At 40.2% G+C, this 22,690-nt stretch overlaps 1 protein-coding gene across 1 annotated transcript in view; it reads right to left on the reverse strand.

Moving 5' to 3' along the window:
* TIAM1 (TIAM Rac1 associated GEF 1) overlaps positions 1 to 22,690 on the reverse strand; it is a 187,506-nt gene that overhangs the window by 18,341 nt on the left and 146,475 nt on the right. The window contains exons 18-22 of the mRNA XM_065913560.1: positions 22,507 to 22,632; positions 16,922 to 17,030; positions 11,990 to 12,169; positions 11,776 to 11,894; positions 6,836 to 6,944 (exon numbers count right to left, since the gene is read on the reverse strand). Of these exons, the coding sequence (XP_065769632.1) occupies positions 6,836 to 6,944; positions 11,776 to 11,894; positions 11,990 to 12,169; positions 16,922 to 17,030; positions 22,507 to 22,632 (643 nt within the window). The remainder of the gene's footprint in view (positions 1 to 6,835; positions 6,945 to 11,775; positions 11,895 to 11,989; positions 12,170 to 16,921; positions 17,031 to 22,506; positions 22,633 to 22,690) is intronic.

Consider the following 22,690-nt stretch of genomic DNA (forward strand, 5'->3'; position numbering starts at 1 on the left):
TTCTGTCACATTTTTTATTGTTTTTATAAACCTCTGCCTCTACTTTGGGCTTTTGCAGTTCTGTGGAGTTTTCTTTTTTCTCTTTTTTTTAATTCTTAATTTTTTAAACCAATTATTTTTTCTACATTTATTCCCTTGTTTGCTTTTCCTACTGTGCTTTTCACTTTGCAGTTAATCTTTAATATATAGTCAGTTCAGTTCAGTTACTCAGTCATGTCCGACTCTGCGATTCCATGAACTGCAGCACGCCAGGTCTCCCTGTCCATCACCAACTCCCAGAGTTTACTCAAACCCATGACCATCGAGTCAGAGATGCCATCCAACTATATCATCCTCTGTTGTCCCCTTCTCCTCCTGCCCTCAATCTTTCCCAGCATCAGGATCTTTTCCAATGAGTCAGCTCTTCGCGTCAGGTGGCCACAGGACTAGAGTTTCAGCTTCAACATCAGTCCTTCCAATGAACGCCCAGGACTGATCTCCTTTAGGATGGACTGGATGGATCTCCTTGCAGTCCAAGGGACTCTCAAGAGCCTTCTCCAACACCACAGTTCAAAAGCAACAATTCTTTGGTGCTCGGCTTTCTTTATAGTCCAACTCTCACATCCATACATGACCACTGGAAAAACCATAGCCTTGACTAGACGGACCTTTGTTGACAAAGTAATGTCTCTGCTTTTTAATATGCTGTCTAGGTTGGTCATAACTTTCCTTCCAAGGAGTAAGTGTCTTTTAATTTCATGGCTACAATCACCATCTCTAGTGATTTTGGAGCCCAGAAAAATAAAGTCTGACACTATTTTCCCATCTATTTGCTGTGAAGTGATGGAACCGGATGCCATGATCTATGCTGTCTAGGTTGCTGTCTAGGTTGCTCATAACCTTCCATTAATCTTCTTTATCTACTTCTATTTAACTTTGCATATCTATTCTTTCTTTTCCTTCTTTCCTTTCCTCTTGACATATTTGTGAGCTTTATTTTCATTGCTTTATTCCCCAATTGGCACCATGCTTCAGGTTTTTTTTTCCAGTTTGTGCTTTGGTTAGTTTTGTTCTTAACTGGTACTTATAATTTTTGGTATCCTTTGTTCTCCAGGTCAATATATTGCACTTTACTTTTGTTGGACTGTTTTGACTTTGCTCATGGGTGTATATGTATATCTGTATATTCATTATTTTAATTATTATTTGCCTGATTTTGTAACTACCATTTGTTTGGGGTTCATCTTTGGTTTCTCATTTTTGGGTATCTGTTTTATCTCACTTAATGCCATAAGAAACCACTTGTGGAATCTTCATTCCTGACCAGAAATCAAGCCCTGAGCTTTTGGAGTGGAAGCACTGACTCCAAGACCCTAGATTACAAGAAAACTAATTGTAGGGAGCATCAAACAGTGAGAACTCACACAAAACATCACCCAACCACCAGCAGCACCCTGTGCAGGATGCCTCATCTAAACAATAAACAAAACAAAAATACAAACCCAATCATTAGCAGACAGGATCACCACCTCACTCAGCCTTGCCCATCAGAGGAAAAGCAAACAAACAAAAAACGCAGCACAAATCTCACCATACAGGAAGCTTACATAAACCACTGGACCAACCTTAGGAGGGCATAAGTCAAAAGGAAGAAAGAATTCAACCTTGAAGCCTGGGAAAAGGAGACCTCAAACACACGTTCAAAAAAAAAAAATCAAAAAGGCAGATAAATACTACACAATGAAGGAACAAACTAGAAACACAGAAGTCCAAATAAATAGAGGAAATAGGCAAGCTACCTGAAAAAGAATCCAGAAAAATGATAGTAAAGATGATCAAAAACCTTGAAGACAAAATGGAGAAAATGAAAGAATCAATTAACAAAGACCTAGAAGAATTAAAGAATAAACATACAGAGACAAACAAAACAAGTACTGAAATTAAAAATAAAAGGAATCTGTAGCAGAATATCTGAAGCAGAAGAACAAATCAGTGAGCTGGAAGATAAAATGGTGGAAATAACTTCTGAAAAGCAGAATAAAGTAAAAAGAATGAAAAGAACTGAGGATGGTCCAGAGACCTCTGGGACAATGTCAAACGCACTAACATCCAAATGCAGAAGAATACACCTTCTTCTCAAGTGCACATGGAACATTCTCAATGATAGACTGCATCTTGGGTCACAAATCAAACTTCAGTAATTTTAAGAAAATTGAATTCGTATGAAGCATCATTTCTGACCACGATGCTATGAAACCAGATATCAGTTACAAGAAAAAAAACTGTAAAAAACATAAACACATGAAGATTAAACAACATGTTTCTAAATAACCAACAGATTACTGAAGAAATCAAAAGGAAAATCAAAAAATTTCTGGAAACAAATAATGAAAACATGACAACTCAAAACCTATGCAATGCAGCAAAAGCAATCCTAAGAGAGAAGTTAATAGCAATACAATCCTACATCAAGAAATAAGAAAAACATCGAATAGACAATCTAACTTTACACCTAAAACAACTGGAAAAAGAAGACCAAAAAATCTCCAAAATTAGTAAAAAGAAAGAAATCATAATGATCTGAGCAGGAATAAATGAAAAAGAAATGAAAGAAACAATAGTAAAGATTAATAAAACTAAAAGCTGGTTCTTTGAGAAGATAAACAAAAACTGACAAACCTTTAGCCAGACTCATCCAGAAAAAGAGAGAGAAGAGTCAAATCAACAAAATTAGAAATGAAAAAGGAGAGGTTACAACAGACAATGTAGAAATACAAAGGATTATAAGAGACTATTATGAACAACTATATGGCAATAAAATGGATATCCTGGAAGAAATGGACAGATTCTTAGAAAAACAAAAGCCCAGGACCAGATGGCCTCACAGGAGAATTCTATTAAAGATTTATAGAAGAGCTAATACCTATTCTTCTAAAACTCTTTCAAAAAATTGCAGAGAAAGGGATACTTCCAAACTCATCTTATGAAACTACCATCACCCTGATACCAAAACCAGACAAAGACAACACAAAAAAAGAAAACTACAGGCCAATATCACTGATGAACATAGTGAAAAAACCCTCAACAAAATGTTAGCAAACAGAATTCAGCAACACATCAAAAAGCTCATACACCATGATCAAGCTGGGTTTATTCCAGGGATGCAAGGATTCTTCAATATACGCAAATCAGTGTGATACAACATATTAACAAATTGAAAGATAAAAACCATATGATAATTTCAATAGATGCAGAAAAAGCCTTTGACAAAATTCAGCACCCTTTTATGATTAAAACTCTGCAAAAATTGGGCATAGAAGGAACCTACCTCAACATAGTAAAGGCCATCTATGATTAACCTACAGCAAACATTATTCTCAATGGTGAAAAACTGAAAGCATTTGCCCTAAGATCAGGAACAAGACAAGGGTGTCCACTTTCACCACTATTATTCAACATAGTTCTGGAAGTCCTAGCTACAGCAATCAGAGAAGAAAAATAAATAAAAGGAATGCAGATTGGAAAAGAAGAAGTAGCACTCACTGTTTGCAGATGACATGATACTGTACACAGAAAGCCCTAAAGATAGTATCAGAAAATTACTAGAGCTAATTAGTGAATTCAGCAAAGCTGCAGGATACAAAATCCATACACAGAAATCACTTGCATTTCTATATACTGACAATGAAAAATCAGAGAAACTAAGGAATCCCATTCACCATTGCAACAAGAAGAATTAAATATCTAGGAATAAACTTACCTAAGGAGACAAAAGAACTGTACACAGAAAATTATAAGACTCTGATGAAAGAAATCAAAAACGACATAAACAGATGGAGAGATATTCCAAGTTCCTGGGTAGGAAGAATCAATATTGTGAAAATGATATTACCAAATGTAATCTACAGATTCAATGCAATCCCTATCAAATTACCAGTGACATTTTTCACAGATTGAGAACAAAAAATTTCACAATTCATATGGGAACACAAAAGACCCAGAATGGCCAAAGGAATCTTGAGAAAGAAGAAAGAAGCTGGAAGAATCAACCTTCCTGACTTCAGATTATACTACAAAGCTACAGTCATCAAGACAGTATGGTACTGGCACAAAAACAGAAATATAGACCAATGGAACAAGATAAAAAGCCCAGAAATAAACCCATGCACTCATGGGTACCTTATTTTTGACAAAGGAGGCAAGAATATACAATGGAGTAAAGACAGCCTCTTCAGTAAATGGTGCTGGGAACACTGGACAGCTACATGTCAAAGAATGAAATTAGAATACTTCCTAACACCATACACAAAGATAAACTCAAAATGGATTAAAGACCTAAATGGAAGACGGAAACTATAACACTCTTAGAGGAAAACACAGGCAGAACATTCGATGACATAAATCAAAGCAAGATCCTCTATGACCCCCCCCTCCTAGAGTAAGGGAAATAAAAACAAAAGTAAACAACTGGGACCTAATTAAATTTAAAAGCTTTTGCACAGCAAAGGAAACTACAAGCAAGGTGAAAAGACAGCCCTCAGAATGGGAGAAAATAATAGCAAATGAAACAACTGAAAAAGGCTTAATTTCCAAAATATATAAGCAGCTCATACAACTTAATGTTAGAAAAACAAACAACCCAATCAAAAAGTGGGGAAAAGACCTAAACAGACATTTCTTCAACGAAGACATACAGATGGCTAACAAACACATGAAAAGATGCTCAACATCGCTCACTATTGGAGAAATGCAAATCAAAACTACAATGAGAAATAACCTCACACCAGTGAGAATGGCCATCATCAAAAAGTCTACAAACATTAAATGCTGGAGAGGGTGTGGAGAAAAGGGAACACTCTTACACTTTGGTGGGAATGTAAACTGATACAGTCACTATGGAAGACAGTATGGAGATTCCTTAAAAAACCAGGAATAAAACCACCATACGACCCAGCAATCCCACTCCTAGGCATATACCCTGAGGAAACCAAAATTGAAAAAGTCACATGTATCCCACTGTTCATTGCAGCACTTTTTACAACAGCTAGAACATGGAAGCAATCTAGATGCCCATCAACAGATGAATGGATAAAGAAGTTGTGGTACATATACACCATGGATTATTACTCAGCCATAAAAAGGAACACACTTGAGTCAGTTCTGATGAGGTGGATGAACCTAGAACCTATTATGCAGAGCGAAGTGAGTCAGAAAGAGAAAGAGAAACACTGCATTCTAAAACATATGTACGAATCTAGAAGAATGGTACTGAAGAACTTATTTTCAGGGCAGCAGTGGAGAAACAGACATAGAGAATAGACTTATGGACGTGGGGAGAGGGGAGGAGAGGGTGAGATGTGTGGAAAGAGTACCATGGAAACTCACATTACCGTATGTAAAATAGAAAGCCAACTGGAATTTGCCATATGACTCAGGAAACTTAAACAGGGGCTCTGTATCAACCTAGAGGGGTGGGATGGGGGGGAGATGGGAGGGAGTTTCAGAAGGACGGGGACATATGTATACCTATGGCTGATTCATGTTGAGGTTTGACAGAAAACAACGAAATTCTGTAAAACAATTATCTTTTAATTAAAAAATAAATAAATATTAAAAAACAAAATTAAAAAAAAATAGTAAACCGCAAAACTTTCCCTCTTCCATCCAAAGAAAGATAAGAGAAGGAAGGTGAATGGAAATATTCATATTAGATTTCATTTATACTGTTACTCGCCTATGAATCTTCTAGGCAGAGGCTAGGAAATGACACAGCCTAAAACAAAAGCAAGAATGCTGGTCACTGATCATGGTTGATCATTTTATACTCAGGAACAACACACATGCTATACAAGTATTACACACAACAATGAGTCATATTTCCTGAATTACGCACAGTGGGCTAGCTAACTCACAGTTTTTCTCTTTCAAAAAAGCATTTTCCAGTAAAATAACATAAGATTTCTAATTGTGGCAACTACATCCATCAGAACTAGTTTGTTGAAAAAATAATCTTTGACTCAGGGAACTCAAACCGGGACTCTGTGACAACCTAGAGAGGAGGAATGTGGGAGGGAGGTTCAGGAGGGAGGGGACGTTTGTATACCGATGGCTGATTCATATTGATGGATGCAATGGACATGAACTTGGGCAAACTTTGGGATGGTGACGGACAGGGAGGCCTGGCGTGCTGCAGTCCATAGGGGCGCAAAGAGTTGGACACGACTGGGCAACAGTCACGAACAGCAACTTGGCAGAAACCAACACAACATCATAAAGCAATCATCCTTCAATTCAAAATAAATAAATAAGAAAATAACCCTTCATAAACATCTTAAAATTTGCTAGTATTACCAGTGTGATTGACAAGCACCTTGTAACTGATCAAGGCACCCAGTGGCTCCAAAATAGATGAGCTGAGAATTATGCCCTGAACTCTAGCATCACCAACAAAAACACAGAGTCAGGGAGAGAACAAAAGATCTCGGACTGGGGGGCTCAGATACAGAGACAATTTTGATGTGTTGATTTTTCCTTGGTTAATTATTAACTCATCACTTGCAAATGATATTCAGAGCAGCAGCTTAAAAAACATCTTTTCCTGCCTATGTGTCTACACCTGGGTGAGACCTAAACAGCCATTCCCTCCCTCTCAGTAGTAGGGGGGCCACGTTGGTCATACTTAGCTGGAAGGTATAATTTAGTATCAGTGACATGTTAGTGGCTACAGCAAGAAGACAACGCAGATAACTCCTGTAACTATACTTTAATAAACTATGTCTTGGAAAAGAAATGTTAACTTATTTAAAAAAATAAGCCAGCCTCCCTCTGCCCCTCCAAACCCTTTGGTGACACATACCAAACGCTGCCAATTCAGGTTCCTTTTTCCACTTGCCCAGTGAGGCGGGCGGGTTTGGCCAGATGACGGTGGTATGCAACAGCAGGTCTCCCATGCTCAGATCTGCAACCTGAAATCCAGGGCAAAGTTTACTGGGTAATGTCATAAACACTCAAGACATGCATGACATTTCAAAATTCGACAGGCTGGTGTCAATTTGACTTCATGAAAAAATGCCTCTAAATAATGTCTTCCATCTGGTCATCTTTTTCCCCTTTATCCTGTGTTTGCATACCAGAATTCCAAGAATATGGTGGCCAAAAGATACAAATAGGGTTTCTGAAATTCTTATGCAGTAAAGCTATCAAAGGGCTTCCCTAGTGGCTCAACGATGAAGAATCCGCCGGCAATGCAGGAGGTTCGGGTTGGATCCCTGGAGAACAATGTGGCAACCCACTCCAGTATTCTTGCCTGGGAAATCCCATGGACAGAGAGGCCTGGCAGATACAGTCCATGGGGTCGCAAGAGTCGAATATGACTTAGCAGCTCAACAACAAAAGACCTGTCAAAACTGATGAATGAAATCACAGAGGCTTGGTGTTCAAATAGATAGTCACCCAAGCGGAACCAACGGTCACCCAGGACAAAGATCCAGGAAACCACAGACACTGCCCCCTGTGAATTTAAGTCCCTTTGGAGCAAGGGTCTTCTGGGAAGCAGTGCAATCTTTTCATGTCTTCTTCTTCTGACTCATCTTAACAAAGATTTCATTTCACTTTAGAGGAGGAAAAAGAAGCCAACCGAGGTGCTGGGAGATTGTTCTTTAAGCTTGTACAGTGCGAGCTCTGGGGTCCTTAGAAACCGCAAGGTCTACGCTTGCAGCCTCAAAGGTCAAATGCTAAGCCCTCTCAGATGGACAAGGTCCTCTTGTCCTTACAGAGACATGATAATCTTCAGATTCCACCAGTGCCCAACAACTGTCATGTGTGTCTTTTTCACTGGAGCTGCTGACCACTTCCACGTCTATCAAAATCACATCCTCCCACCCACTGAGCAACCTAATCACAGGTGTGAGGATCATCTGGTCCCTCCATGTGGCTCCCTGAGCAAACATGTCAGAGGATGCAGCTTTGCAACAACCAGAGTCCAAGGTCCATCCCACTGGGCAACCCCATCGATTGTGAGGAGGGTCTTCTTCCAATATGCCCCCCCTGGAGCCCTCGCCCACCAGCCTCTCACTTTTATTCTGTGTCCATAGAAAGCAAGCCTGATCCTTCTCCCTCAAAGCAGCAATGTGAATATTTGAAAACTTGATGTTGCATTTCTCAAGGACAGATGGCTCTGGTTTACTTTGCTGCTTTTGATCTGAGTTTCTAGATATGCCAGCCACCAAGCAGCCCTCCATAGAGCATGTTGCCATTTAATCACCACTCTAGGCTGCAGGGCTGGAAATGGGGCGCCGGCAGTACACAGCACAGTTGGTACTATTGCCGCTATAATGATCAAGATCATTACCATAATAATAATTACTCTAATTACTATTGAGCTCTATTATTAGTCACATGGTCAGCCGTTAAAAACATTAAGCAATTATATTCCTTTGTTCATATTAAGTAACTAGTCAACCACACCCCCAGGGCAGTATCTAGGAAGGGAACAGTACTGCGTGCTCTAAGTATTGCCTAGACTTATCACTGATCTTGGCCCAGTACACACTATTTCCCCAGGACCGTTCTCCCTAGGGTTTTACATTTGTGGATTCAAGACCACTCCATCCTTTCCAGTTTGAAGACCATTCTTTTCAATGGAGGGAAAAAAAAGACATCAAGTGGATTTGAGTGGTTTTCTTTGGGTCATCAGCTGTCTTTGGTTACGATACTTCTAGCCCCTGGTGATGGTCTTCTTCTTTCTTATTCTTCCTATAGGGCTAAGACAAAATCTTCTGTTGCTCTCTTTGGCATCTTCTCCAAGCTTTCCTTTTTGTGATCTTCAGACACCCTACTACTGATATAGGACTTTCCTACCCTGTAATACTGGTATGTGGTCAAAGGTCCCTCCTTCCATCTTGTGCACATTTTTACCCTAAAAAATTTCTGCTCACAAGAGACTGTTTTGCAGAGCACTACATCTCTTTGTTCCTTGCTGGAAAGATTTCTTACTGGTTGACAAAATTTTATTTTGGAGGTTGGGCAGTTCCACCAAAGCCATATGCCCTTTTATAGTCTGACTTGTGAATCATGTCAGCTTTTTTCCTAAAGTCTTTGCAATCTGCTATCCATATTACCTTCTAGTCTTTGGCATAATAGTCCTTTGCTCTCAAGATCATTAAAATTCAGAAATCAATTTGGAATATAATGAAATGCACTGAAATTGTTCACTTCCATGACTCAATAAAATTCACTTTTGTCAAAATGAAATAAACTAAAATACAGGATAGAAGCCTTATAATTCTGAAGTATTATTCACAGTCGTCAAATGAAGCCAAGAGAAGTACTTGACAATAGGAATTAAGCAAGTCTTTGTTCAATCACACAGTATAATATTACACAATCATTTCAATGATCCTTTTGAATCATGTAAAGTAATGTGAAAATTAAATAATTCTTTGTTCAACATAAAAAAACTCAAGGTACAAAATAACTTCCAAAATATTCACGAATACATATGGAATTACATTCAGTATTCAAGTATATAATAAACGTATTTTTAAAAAAATAAACCCAAACATCAAGAGGTAAGTTTTGTGTTCTGAGATTGTAGGTAATTTTAATTCTTGCCTTTTTCTGTAGCTTGTTCTTTTCTTTAATGAACATAGTGCATTTTTCTTACTATAAAATTTTACAAGAAAATGAGAACAAAATCCAGAGAGGCACGTCTGTCTTCTACATTCTGATAGATTAAAGTGTCTGCCTGATAGACAGAGAACATTCACATACTCTTCCTGCAATAACATGGTAAATAAAATTGTGTTTCAGCAGAAAACTGAGCAGCCTGTTCAGCGCACCCTCTCGGGCTATCAGAGCCCAGCCCCGCATCCACGTGTCTCTGAGCCCCTCTGTCAGTCTCGGTGAGGTGCAGGTAACAGATACATGTGCACATTCTCTCCAGCCTGGTAGTGACTTATAACTGATTCCTCCTGCTGTGGAGAAACCCATTTGTCTGCATTTACAAACCATCTCACCGTTTCTTCGCTTCATACACACACCTGCTATTTTGACTGTCAGGCTCCCTCACATCATGTGAGTAAAATACATTTCTTCATATTTGTTCGCTTTACATCTCTATGAGATGTCATTTTACCTTTTTCTGAAAATTATCTTCTTACAGTCCAAAACTTCTTTTGTTTCACCAAGGACATAAATGGGAACCTGTTAGACAATAACCCTTTATCCCTTCAAAGCGAAGTCTGTTTTCTTTTCTAGACTAAACAACCAGGTCTTATCCCCACCACCCCTCTGCCTTTCCCTCCTTTCAATCACAGCAAGAGTTTCTCTTCATAGTTCCCTCCTGGCTTGTCTCCATCTTTGATGCAGAAAGCGAAATGAGGACAACATTCCAATCAAATCAGGAGGTATAGCGGCATTGGTGAATATCATTCCATATCATATCCATCTGATTCATCTCAGTATTATCAGAATCGTATTCACATAAGCGCTCCTCAATGACTCAGACACAACTTAGAGTTAATTTTACAGTTTTCTCAAGCATATCTGTTCCTGTGACTCTTTATTCTAAGTAGGGTTTCAGGCAGACTTAAAAAACAAAGATTCAGAGTAATTTGAAACTTTCACTCATTCAATAAATACTCACTGAGCTCCTATTACATGTCAACTATTATTCTAGTCTCTGGAGATACAGCCATGATCTTTAACAGTGTTTAGAGAAACAGTCCAAGTTATGGTCATGGAAATTCACTCTCACATTTAAGAGAGAACAAAACCAGAGGTCTAGAGGGTGAAGAGAAAGAATCAGGATAGGTTTTCTATACTAAGAAATAATTCAGCTGAGAAAGAAGATTCACAGTGTAGCCTTGGGTAAAAGAAGTTCTACCAACGTGGGAACGTACACTGGTACAGCCACTATGAAAATAGTTTGTAGGTTCCTTAAAGAACTAAAAATAGAACTGCCATATGGTCCAGCAAGTCCACTCCAGGCACACACCTGGAGAAAACTCTAATTTGAAAGGATACATGCACACCAATATTCATAGCAGCACTGTTTACAAAACTCAAGACATGGAAGCAACCTAAGTGTCTACTGACAGATGAATGGATAAGAAGATGTGTGTGTATATATATACATATACATATATAGAGACACACATATATACACTCATATAATATATATAATATTCCAGTGTGATATTACTTAGCCATAATAAAGAATGAAATAATGCCATTTCCAGCAAAATGGATGGACCTGAGAGTATCATACTAATTGAAGTAAATCAGAGAAAGACAAAAATATCATATGATATCACTTACATGTAGTATCTAAAGTATGATACAAATAAACTTATCTATGAAAGAAAAAGAGACTCAGAGACATAGAAAACAAACTTACAGTTATCAAAGGGAAAGGGGGAAGGATAAAGTAGGAGTCCGAAACTAGCAGATACAAGCTACTATATATGAAATAGATGAATGACAAGACCTTACTGTATAGCACAGGGCAATATATTCAATATCTTGTAACAATCTATAATGGAAGAGAATCTGTAAAAGATTATTTTATATATATTTATATTTATTATATATATATATTTATATATATATATACTGAATTACTTTACTGTACATGAGAAACACAATACTATAAATAAACTATGCTTCAATTAAAAAAAAATGCCACCAACAAAAATACTATCATTGTTACTATTTTACTTACAAATAACACCTTAAAAAGAAACAAACCAACCCAGCTCTACAGACAAGCATGCTGGGCAGAAGAGGGGTCCTTACCTCTTTTTTCTCGCCAGTCTGTTCAGCGATCAGCTGGTCAAACACAGCCCCAAATTCCTCATGGATTTTCTGCATTTCATTGATATGACTTGCAACCTTGTTCATAGTCTTGATGGCCACTGGAGGAAAACAGGTGGTGAAATAAACGAAAAGACTAGTTAAAGGCTCTGGAGAGGCGTGAACAAGGGGCAGGTCTCAGGCGCTCATGGCTCACCATCCAGGTGGTAGTGTTCCTCGCTCTCCGCGTCCGTCAGAGCAAAAAGCTCCTTCAGCAGAAGCGGATACTTCAGGATCCTCTGGATGGGCTTGATGAGGTAAGACTCCAGGGTGGACGAGTGCTGCTGCTTTGGGTTCTGGGCGTCCAGGAACGCCTTGAAAGCTGCATCTGTCTTGGCTGGAAGAGTTTAAATAGAGACTGTCTGGGCGGAACATCCAAATGACTCCCTTCTCACAATTTCACTAATTCCAAGGTGCCTTTTCACAGGATTGAGAGTACAGTGAATGGTCAGAGAAGGCCTGCCCATCAGATTTATTTGCTTATTTAGGGGGAGTGAGCAGAGGTCCATTGAGTTAGCAGTGGTCACCAACCTTTTTTGGCACCAGGGACTGATTTTGAGGAAGACAACTTTTCCCTAGATTGGGGAGGAGGGGATGGTTTGGGGATGATTCAAGTATTTACATTTACTGTGCACTTTGTTTCTATTATTATTACATCAGTTCCACCTCAGATAACCAGGCATTAGATCCCAGAGGTTGATGACTCCTGAGTCGAGTGATAACAGAGTCTGTAAGTCCTATGCACAGAGATTTTCAAGGGTTGCTGTTGAATGTCTTCTTAATCTGATATTTCGACATCAAAAGCCTGATAGACCCGGGAGAGACTGCCTGTCCTAGTGCTAGTCAGTCCCTTCAGGTAGCCTAGGAACCACCTGGAAGCATGCCTTTCACACACAAGCCAACCAATCCAGAGCCCCTGCCTCCATCTCTCTTCTATGAGGCTTTTACAACTCTAGGCCAATATTCTCCCTGCGCTAAGCATCCCAGAGCCAGGCTCCAGAGAACTCAGGACAGCCCTCCCACCCCAGAGCCTGCCGAGATTATTCAAATTAGCCAATCCTAAGCCTGTTTGCCCTGCTTCACTCATTCCTTCCTGCAGACGCCACAACAGAGCATCTTGCCTATGTCTTCCCCTCACTCATTCTGCCTCCTGGTGGACCCTGGTGCTTCCTCTCATGGCTCTGCACTATGTGACCCTCTCCCCTCCTTTTGGGAACCATGAAGAACACACAATCTTTCTTTTAAATAAAAAAAATTATTTATTTGACTGTGCTGGGATTTTTAGTTGTAGCATGAGGACTCAGCTGTGGCATGTAGGATCTAGATCGCTGACCAGGGATTGAACCTGGTTCCCTGCATTGGAAGCGCAGTGTCGTAGCCACTGGACCACTAGGGAAGTCCCACAAACTTCTGATGGTAATTGTCTCCTGATCTGTTGGCCTAGCCACATCTGAATAATACAAAAGCCTGCATCTTCAAACACTGCTTACCCCAGTTTTTCTAATTTTTCAAGCATTTCATTGATGATGGAACCTCTTTTGAGAAGAGGAAGGAAAAAAAGCAGCAGCAGCAGTACCTTGCAGCTGGGTAAGTGGAGCAGAGCTGGTCTCCTGCAGGGAACGCCTTTTAAGACCTGTTCTGTGTTAATGCAGTGCTACCAGCTATCAGGATTTATCTCAGAGGGAAACATACAACTGACCTCAGGTAACACCGGCAGCAGTATCCTCACGGGTTGGGCTTTTATCTGTGTCCCAGGTAGGCTGAAAAATCAGCCCTGGGGAGTTGCGGGCACCCAGACAATCAGAACGGTATCTGCCAGTGGACAGTCTGGAAGACACAACGTGTCTTTCCAAAGAAATGGTGGAAAGAGAGGCTGAACTGAGGGCAAAAATGGGTAGAAGAATGGACAATATATTAAAATGACTAACTGCAGGCATATACTTTTTTAAGCTTCTGATAAAATATATTGCCATCTCCAAAAATTAGGAATGTGAGCTAAGAACAAAAGATAGGGCTTCCCTGGCGGGCCAATGGTTAAGAATCCACCCTGCAATGCAAGGTACATGGGTTCAGCCCCTGGTAAGGAAGATCCCACATGCAGAGGGGCAGCTAACCCCATGGGCCACAACTTCCGAGCCCACGCACTGCAACTACTGAAGCCCTCTCACCTACAGCCTGAGCTCTGCAACTAACGAAGCCACTGCAATGAGCGGTCTGCCCACTACAGTGAGAGAAAGTGCTCACACACCAAGGAAGGCCCAGCACAGCCGAAGGAAAAACAAGAACAGATGAGACTGCAAAAGGACATCGTGGAATCAGAGAATGAGTCTTCTCACTCTCTACATTCAATTAAGAAAAACAGCAGTCATGGGGAAAGGCCTTGTAAAGACCACCATCTTCTCAGCCATTTTAAGGCCCATCAAGCGGAATCAGATTCCATGGATCCAGCCACCAAATCCATGACGAGAAAGGAGACTGGGAATGAAGTGGTTGCAAAGCAGCCCAGGCGGGTACTTCCTATTCTCTTTATCGTATCTGCACATTGGGCCATCAGAAAAATGTGGGTCATACCCTAACGGTTTAAGGGATGATTCTGAAAGACTCTAATATTTTCCAGGTGCAAAACATAATGATTTTGAATTTTTGAAAATCTACAGGGGCAGAACTTAATCAAGTGAGTAAAAATAACACAAATTGCTTTAAGGACTGTGATGAGCATATAATTTTACCAGAGAGCAAAGTGCTCTGAAACTGTTAACACTCTCATAACACAGCATTCAGTTAGAGTTTAAAAAGAAATGCATACACAGAACCATATGACCAGTGCAGCCTATCTAAAACCACACAGCAGGGCAACTTCCTTGCCATACAGTTGGACAAGGAAATTCCCAGGTTCCCTTTAAGCTTTTATGCTGAAGTAGGACTCTTTTGCCTGGACTGAAACTATCATTAAGTATGTCATTAAGTATGTCATTATCTGGGGCAGGATCTTTTGCTATACAGAGACCTGTGTTGTATTCATCTTTATTATAATAAGATATTTAAATTTAAATATATATATAATATTTAAATTAAATCAAGCTAGCTCTCTTTGGCAGCAAACACAAATGTTAAGTACATTACTTACATATTCAGCAGGTGTTTACATGGCAGCCACATGATAAGGTGTAAAAGAGCAGGCTGATTTCCAGAGACCCTTTGAAATTGAACTTTCTGTAGATCCTACTGTTTACCAAGGGCATATTTCTCTAGTCCCTTAACCTATCAAAGTCACATGCAGAACTACGGAAGAGAAACAGCTTTTTAGTGACTCTCAGAACACCCGCCACCTTCTTAGAACACAGGAACAGGAGCTTGCCAATACAAAACTTCTACTCTTCTCTGTGCAAAATGGAATTACAGCTGGACTTTTGTAAATAATTGAAAAAACTTTAGTAGTTTTGGTGGTGACTATTATCACACACAAGAGAACAAAAATAGGTGAGGGAAAGATGAAATGACACAAAAAGGTGTATGAACTGTGGTAGCTTATTATGAAATTAATGAAAATACAAATAAAGTAGGGAATTTCTAAGTCCCCTATGTTTTTGCATAATTGCAAAATGACTTATCAATTCTGGCCCCAAAGAACTGAGTCAAAACTTTCATGATAAGAAAACTGACAACACTATTAACTCAAGATATTAATGCATTTAATTTCTTAGTATAGTCAGCATTCCATATCTAAGGATTCTATATCCATAGGTTCTGCATCGTGGATTCAACCAATGATGAAGAGGAAATAGTTGGGAGAAAAATTCCAGAAAGTTCCAAAAAGCAAAACTTCAATTCGCTGCATACTGACAACTATTCACATGGCACTTATAATGTACAGGGCATTCCTGGTGACTCAGATGGTAAAGAACCCTCCTGCAATGCTGGGAACCTGGGTTCGATCCCTAGGTTGGGAAGACCCCCTGGAGGAGGGCATGGCAACCCACTCCAGTATTCTTGCCTGGAGAATCACTAGGGACAGACGAGGCTGGCAGGTTACAGTCCGTGGGGTTGCAGAGAGTCGGACACAGCTGAGCGACTCAGCACAGCAGACTGTACTATATTAGGGCTTCCCAGGTGGCACTAGTGGAGAAGAACCCACCTGCCAATGTGGGTGGAGAGGGAAATGGCAACCCACTCCAGTACTCTTGCCTGGAGAATCCCGTGGACAGAGGAGCCTGGTGGGCTATAGTCCATGGGGTCGCATAGAGTCGGATATGGCTGAAGTGACTCAGCCTGCATGCATGCGCTGGAGAAGGAAATGGCAACCCACTCCAGTGTTCTTGCCTGGAGAATCCCGTGGACAGAGGAGCCTGGTGGGCTGCCGTCTGTGGGGTTGCACAGAGTCGGACACGACTGAAGTGACTTAGTATCAGCAGCAGCCAGTGCAGGAGATATAAGTTCGATCCTTGGGTTGGGAAGATCCCTTGGAGGAGGACGTGGCAACCACTCCAGTATTCTTGCCTAGAGAATCCCATGGACAGAGGAGCCTGGCAGGCTATGGTCCATAGGTTCTCAAAGAGTCGGACATGACTGAAGTGACTTGGCATGCATGCATATACTGTATTAGGTATTTCAAGTAACCTAGCGATGTTTGGTGGTACTAGTGATAAACAGACTTGGGTTCGATCCCTGGGTTGGGAAGATCCCCTACAGAAGAAAATGGCTACCCACTCCAGTCTTCTTGCCTGAAAACATCCCTGGACAGAGGAGCCTGGCGGGCTATGGTTCAGGGGTTTACAGAAGAGTTGGACCTGACTGAACAACTGAGCACACACACATATGGGAAAATATGCATAGGTTACGTGCACACAGTATGCATTTTATATAGGAGACTTGAGCATCCCGGACATTTGGTGTCTGTGGGGGATCCTAAAACCAATACCCCACAGACACGGAGAGACAAGTGTACCCTCACTTGTAGCTTGCTGAAATATCTATCTGGCACAACAGTGACTCTTAGATTTCCATCCAGAAGCCCCCGCCCACGGTCAGCCACACAAATGTGAATTGACAATTAACACGCCCACCTGCTGCCCAGGCCTCCTGGGCTTACCTTTCACCAGGACCTTGGGGACCTTCGTGTGGCTGGCGCAGAAGGCACTGTAGAGCTTGAAGCGGTCAGCGTAATACAGAAAGGATCCCCCCAGAGAGAACAGCACTTTCTGGATACAATCAGAAACAGTGCAGTTAGCTTGCAGTCCTCCTCACCCAGAAACATCAGCAGGATGGAGCCGGGAGCTCACACCTGCCAGAGTCTCCCCACAAACCGGCACCATTCCCACCTATCTCTGCCTGTCTTTGCTCACTGATGGCCTATTGGAAAGCCTATGGACTCACCTTTTTGTGTAATAGATGCTGTATTTGGCTCTCTCAGTAATTACAGCCAGTGTCACTGGTTTTGCTGGCTTATGTCTTTCAATGACCTAGCTGGGATGTCTGACTATTAATGAGAAAGTAGATATGGTATTTTGGAAAAAACAGAAATCTCCTAAATTCCCTCATTAGATTCTGTTGGGATGTAGAAGTGACAAACCAAATAAAGGCAAGAAATGCATAAATCCCCCAAAATAGAAAACACCTTTCGGTGACCACTAATTCCACCCTCTCCAGCACCATACTCTTCTCTAGCAGGAGTTGATATGAACGGAAGGAACAGACTCACCTATGGGAATCAGGTAACCTCTCCCAGCCCACAGCCTCTGCCCAAACCGGATCAAACCTAGGGGGAGGCCTTCTCTGTTAGAGCTTCCCTGACAGCTCAGCTGGTAAAGAATCTGCCTGCAATGCAGGAGACCCTGGTTCAATTCCTGAGTCAGGAAGATCCACTGGAGAAGGGATAGGCTACCCACTCCAGTGTTGGGCTTCCCTTGTGGCTCAGCTGGAAAAGAATATGCCTGCAATGCAGGAGACCTGGGTTCAATCCCTGGGTCCAGAAGATCCCCTGGAGAAGGGAAAGGCTACCCACTCTGGCCTGGAGAATTCCATGGACTATATAGTCCATGGGGTCGCAAAGAGTAGGACACAAGTGAGTGACTTTCACTTTCTTCCCTATTAGAATTTAATATAGCTCAGCTGGATACTTTTTATCCTACACATTTTCTATAAATATATGAAACAGGCCTCAGAAAAATATCTTCTATAGGTTTCACACTGATCTAGTCTAGTTTAGAAAGAAGTATGGCTTATTTAGGTTTAGAATTTAAAAGTTGGATTCCAAGTCAAAAAAAAAATAATAATAATAATAATAATAAGGCTGTGGATTCAAGTGATAAATTGGGTTCCACAAAATGCAATTTATTTTAATTAACAATGCAGAGAATTCTGATAGTCTAATTAAAAGAAAACAAAGGTTTATTATGAACCATACATAATTGGTAATTAGAGGCCTAAACTCATTTCCTACATGTTCTACTTTTCCTCCTTTACTTTTTCAGCTACACGCCTCCCCAAATCTCATCCCCCTGACCCTATATAGACAGTCATCCTTTGAACCAAATCCAATAATTAAACGAGCAAAGTTGTGTAAGAAAAAGCTCTAAATGTAACCCCTCACTTCAGCCACATCAAGTTATCCATTTGTTTAACTTAATATAAATTCACTAGGCATTTACCATATAGGAAACACAGATAGAACATCAACATGCTCATTTCTTCTTCCAGCCTTAAGAAATAATCTCAGAGCACAAACATGGCGGGTAGACACACAAAGACTGCATTTACCCCGTGTTTCTATTCAGGACTTCACAGAGCCTCTCACTGGCTGACAGACACTGCAAATTCCCAAGAGGAAATTTTATCAAAACTTATTTGATCTCAGAACCGATTTTTTTTTGCTAATCCTGTTGCAGGGCTAGTGTTCTATGCAACACAATTTGCACCTTTTTAACAAGCTTTTTAATTTTTGGCAAATATATAATCAGGATTTAAACAAAACAGCAATCACAGAAACCAAGAGCAGCAGGCTTAGGAAACCAGCAACTGAGAAACCAACCCAGAAGTGCCCGAGAGCAGCCCCAGGGCCAGGAGTGTTCAGGGGGCATCAGCTGTCACGTCTCACAGATGGGATGGAGACGGTCAGGTTATGCGGGAAAACAGTGAAATGAAGGTCAGAGAAGAAGGTTCCACTTAAATGGTATTTACAGCAGTGACTGCTCTAGAGTGAACTTGCTCAAAGGATCATGCACTAATCCCTCCCTAGAATAATACCTCTGCTTGTAACACCATCATGTTTGTATCACAGTTCTGATAACTAAACACTCCTAAAGTGATCAACAGAATCTAAACACAAAGAACTGTTGCCATAGTAAAAGCATGCTAAATGAAGATCATGAATGTTCGGTATTTTAGATTAAAACCAAGCATTTTCAGGTCCGTATGCATTTTTGTTATGTTCCACAGTAAGCAACTTTTTTGATTAACTGACAAACTACTAGCCCTTATCATGGTGTTCTAATAGTGTCCTATTAATAATTAATTTACCAATGAGCCAAACTGTATTTGAAATGGACAGTATGCCCAATCACCCTGAGGAGAGGAAAACTGAGCTAACCCAAGCAATTCCGAAAAAAAATAAAAAACTATATTCGGTAGTTAAAGGGGTATTATACCTGTCATTTATTCAAATGGTTCAGGAGAAAAAATTATACGTTTTGTACACATAGACACACACAACATACACATACACACACACATATTAGGGAGCCAGAGAGAGGATAAAGCAAATGTGGTCAAATGCTAACATTTGGAAAATATGGGAGAAGGATAGCTTAGAATTCTTTGTGCTATTCTTGTAACCTTTCTGTAAGTCTGAAATTACATCCAAACAAAAATAGAGAACTATATATAAATAAAGGCCCATAAGCTTATGTGTATGAAAGTATGTGTGCATTCTAAATGACTCCTGCTGCAGAGAAAGACTGTAGAGAGATGACACACAGAAAAATACATCAAAGGATAGTCTTCATCTCACCCTACAAACCTACCAGGGGTACTAACACGACAGCCAGATTCCCGCACCGTTAGAAGACAGTCACACAGTGCAAGGGCCACACCTGTAGGGACAACTGAACCCAAGTTCAACACAAGTGCAAAAGTTACCCCATGGAAAGAGATCGAAAGATAGTCATCTCAAAAACCAGTGCTGGAAAAACTAAATATTCATATACAAAAAATTGACTTTGAGTCACCCATCACACCAGGTAAGAGATTAATATGTAAGCCCCCAAGTCACAAAACTTCTAGGAGAAAACCTTTATGGCCCTGCTTTAGGTAAAGATTTCATAGGTAAGACGCCAAAAGAATGACCCAGAAAAGAGAAAATTTGAAAAATTGGATTTCATTAAAAAGCAAAAATTTCTGGGGACATCCCTGGAGATCGAGTGGTTAAGAATCCAGGCTTCCACTGCAGGGGGTGCAGATTTGATCCCTAATCAGGGAACTAAGAGACTGCATGCCATGCGGCGTAGCCAAAAAAAAAAACCTTTTTTTAAATAAAATCTCTCTGGGGAGGAATAAATTAAGAGCTTGAGATGAACATATATATACTACTATACATAAAATAATAGCCAACAAGGACCTACTACATAGCACAGGGAACTATACTCAATATTTGGTAATAACCTATAAGGGAAAAGAATCTGATAACGATTATATGTCTATATGTAAACTAAATCTGGAGAAGGAAATGACAACCCACTGCAGTATTCTTGCCTGGAGAATTCCATCGACAGAGGAGTCTGGCAGGTTGCAGTCCATGGGGTCACAAAGAGTTGGACACGACTGAGCGATTTTCACTTATAAACTAAACCACTTTGTCATATACCCAAAACTAACATACTGTAAATCAACTATACTCAATTTAAAAAAAGAAATCAACTTGAAAAAAAAATTCTGCTCTTTGAGATACTGTATGACAAAAGAAAATATTTACAAATCATATATATGGTAATAGACTTCTACACAAAATTTTCAAAGAACTCTCAAGACCCAATAATAAGATAACAATCCAATATAATAAATGGGCAAATGATCTGAACAGACATTTCACCAATGAGGCTATAATGAAAGCTAATTAGCACATAGAAAGATACTCATCATCATATCATTAGAGAAATTAAAATAAAGCCATAATGAAGTGCCACCACATGTTTGCTAAACTGGCTAAGTTTAAAAAGAGTGACCTAACCCTGCTGAAACAAAGAGGAGGAACAGCAGATGGAACTGCACACTGGCACAATCATTCTGGAAAACAGTTCAGCAGTTTCTTAAAAAGTTAAACATACACTTTCCACATGATCCAACCCTGCCATTCCAAAGTATTTATCCACGGGAAATAAAAGCATATATTCATGGCTCAGTTGGTAAAGAATCCGCCTGCAATGTGCCAAGTCCTGGGTTCGATCCCTGGGTTGGGAAGATCCCCTGGAGAAGGGAAAGGCTACCCACTCCAGTATTCTGGCCTGGAGAATTCCATGGATCTCTTAATGCATTCATACTAAAACTTGCACACAAATGTTCACAGCAGCTTTACTTGTAATTACCAAAAGCTGGAAACAACCCAATGCCCAAGAAAGGAGAAAGGATCACAAAGTCTATCAATAGTACTGATACATCCACACAATGCAATTACTACTCTGCAACTAAAAAGTATGAATCATGGGTATATGAAACAACATGGGTGGAACTCAATACAATTATGCAGTAAAAGATGCCACATAAAAAAAGTCTGTGTCAAAAAAAAAAGAAAAAAGTCTGTGCTGTATGATTTCATTTATATAAAATTCCAGAATGCAAACTCGTCTATGGTAACAGAAAGCAGACACAGTTGCTTGTGGCTGAGAGGCCAGAAGAAAAAGAAGAGAGGAATCACAAAAGAACAGGAAAAATAACTGAGGGTGATAATTATGCCCATTATCCTGATTGAGGTGATGGCTTCAGAGGTGTACACATATGTTAGATTTCATCAAACTGTACATTTTAAATATAAGCAGTGTGTTGTATGTCAATTATACCTCCATTAACCTTTTTAAACGTCCATGAGGGTGACACATAAGCCAAAACCATTGTGCATGAATCAATGAGCTTCGTTGGTTGGAAACACAAGGCAGGAAATCTCTGCAAGGGTAAGCCAACCAAGGAGGAGGAAGCCAGCTGTAACCACCCTCACTGAGCACTCCAGTCATAAATCCTCATTAAGGCTTCGAGGACACTGTGTGCTGGGACCATCTTCCTCCTGATAACAATAAGCATTTCTATTAACCAGTTCCCCAGAACAAGATAAATTAATTTGTTTATCGGAAAACCAAGACTGCTAGTCGAATTTTGCTAATAGCAAGTGTGGAAGGCCCCCACATAAACAGAAGAAAAGGTAGGTGCATCTTCCTAAATAGAAGTCAGCAGATACTCCAGTTAAACGGAAGTCAATAGCACTGGTTCTACCTTAGCCAGACCAGCAAGACATAGTTCATTTCCCTCTCTGACTCCCTTTAGGAACTGACCCCACTGGATATCCAATGAAGACTCAACACCACAGCAACAAAGTCTCCTGTGATGTGTTATCAGGAGATTCGACTGGATCTACAGGTTACCTCATTCCTGACATTAGGAGGCAGCTTGACACTATTTGAAGTTGAGACTTACCTTAAATTGGTCAACTTTCTCAAGCTTTTCCAGATCAGGTACCAATCTCACTCCATCTTCCAGAGTTTTAAGGAATTCTACTTGAAACTCTACCATTTCGGTTAAATTTCCAAAGAGCACATCAAGCTGGAAAATGCAAAAGAATTTCATCAACCGCCTATTTCATTAGTGTGTGGGTCCTTCA

This window comes from Muntiacus reevesi, chromosome 21, assembly GCF_963930625.1.
Source record: "Muntiacus reevesi chromosome 21, mMunRee1.1, whole genome shotgun sequence".
In the NCBI taxonomy this organism is placed as follows: Eukaryota; Metazoa; Chordata; class Mammalia; order Artiodactyla; family Cervidae; genus Muntiacus; species Muntiacus reevesi.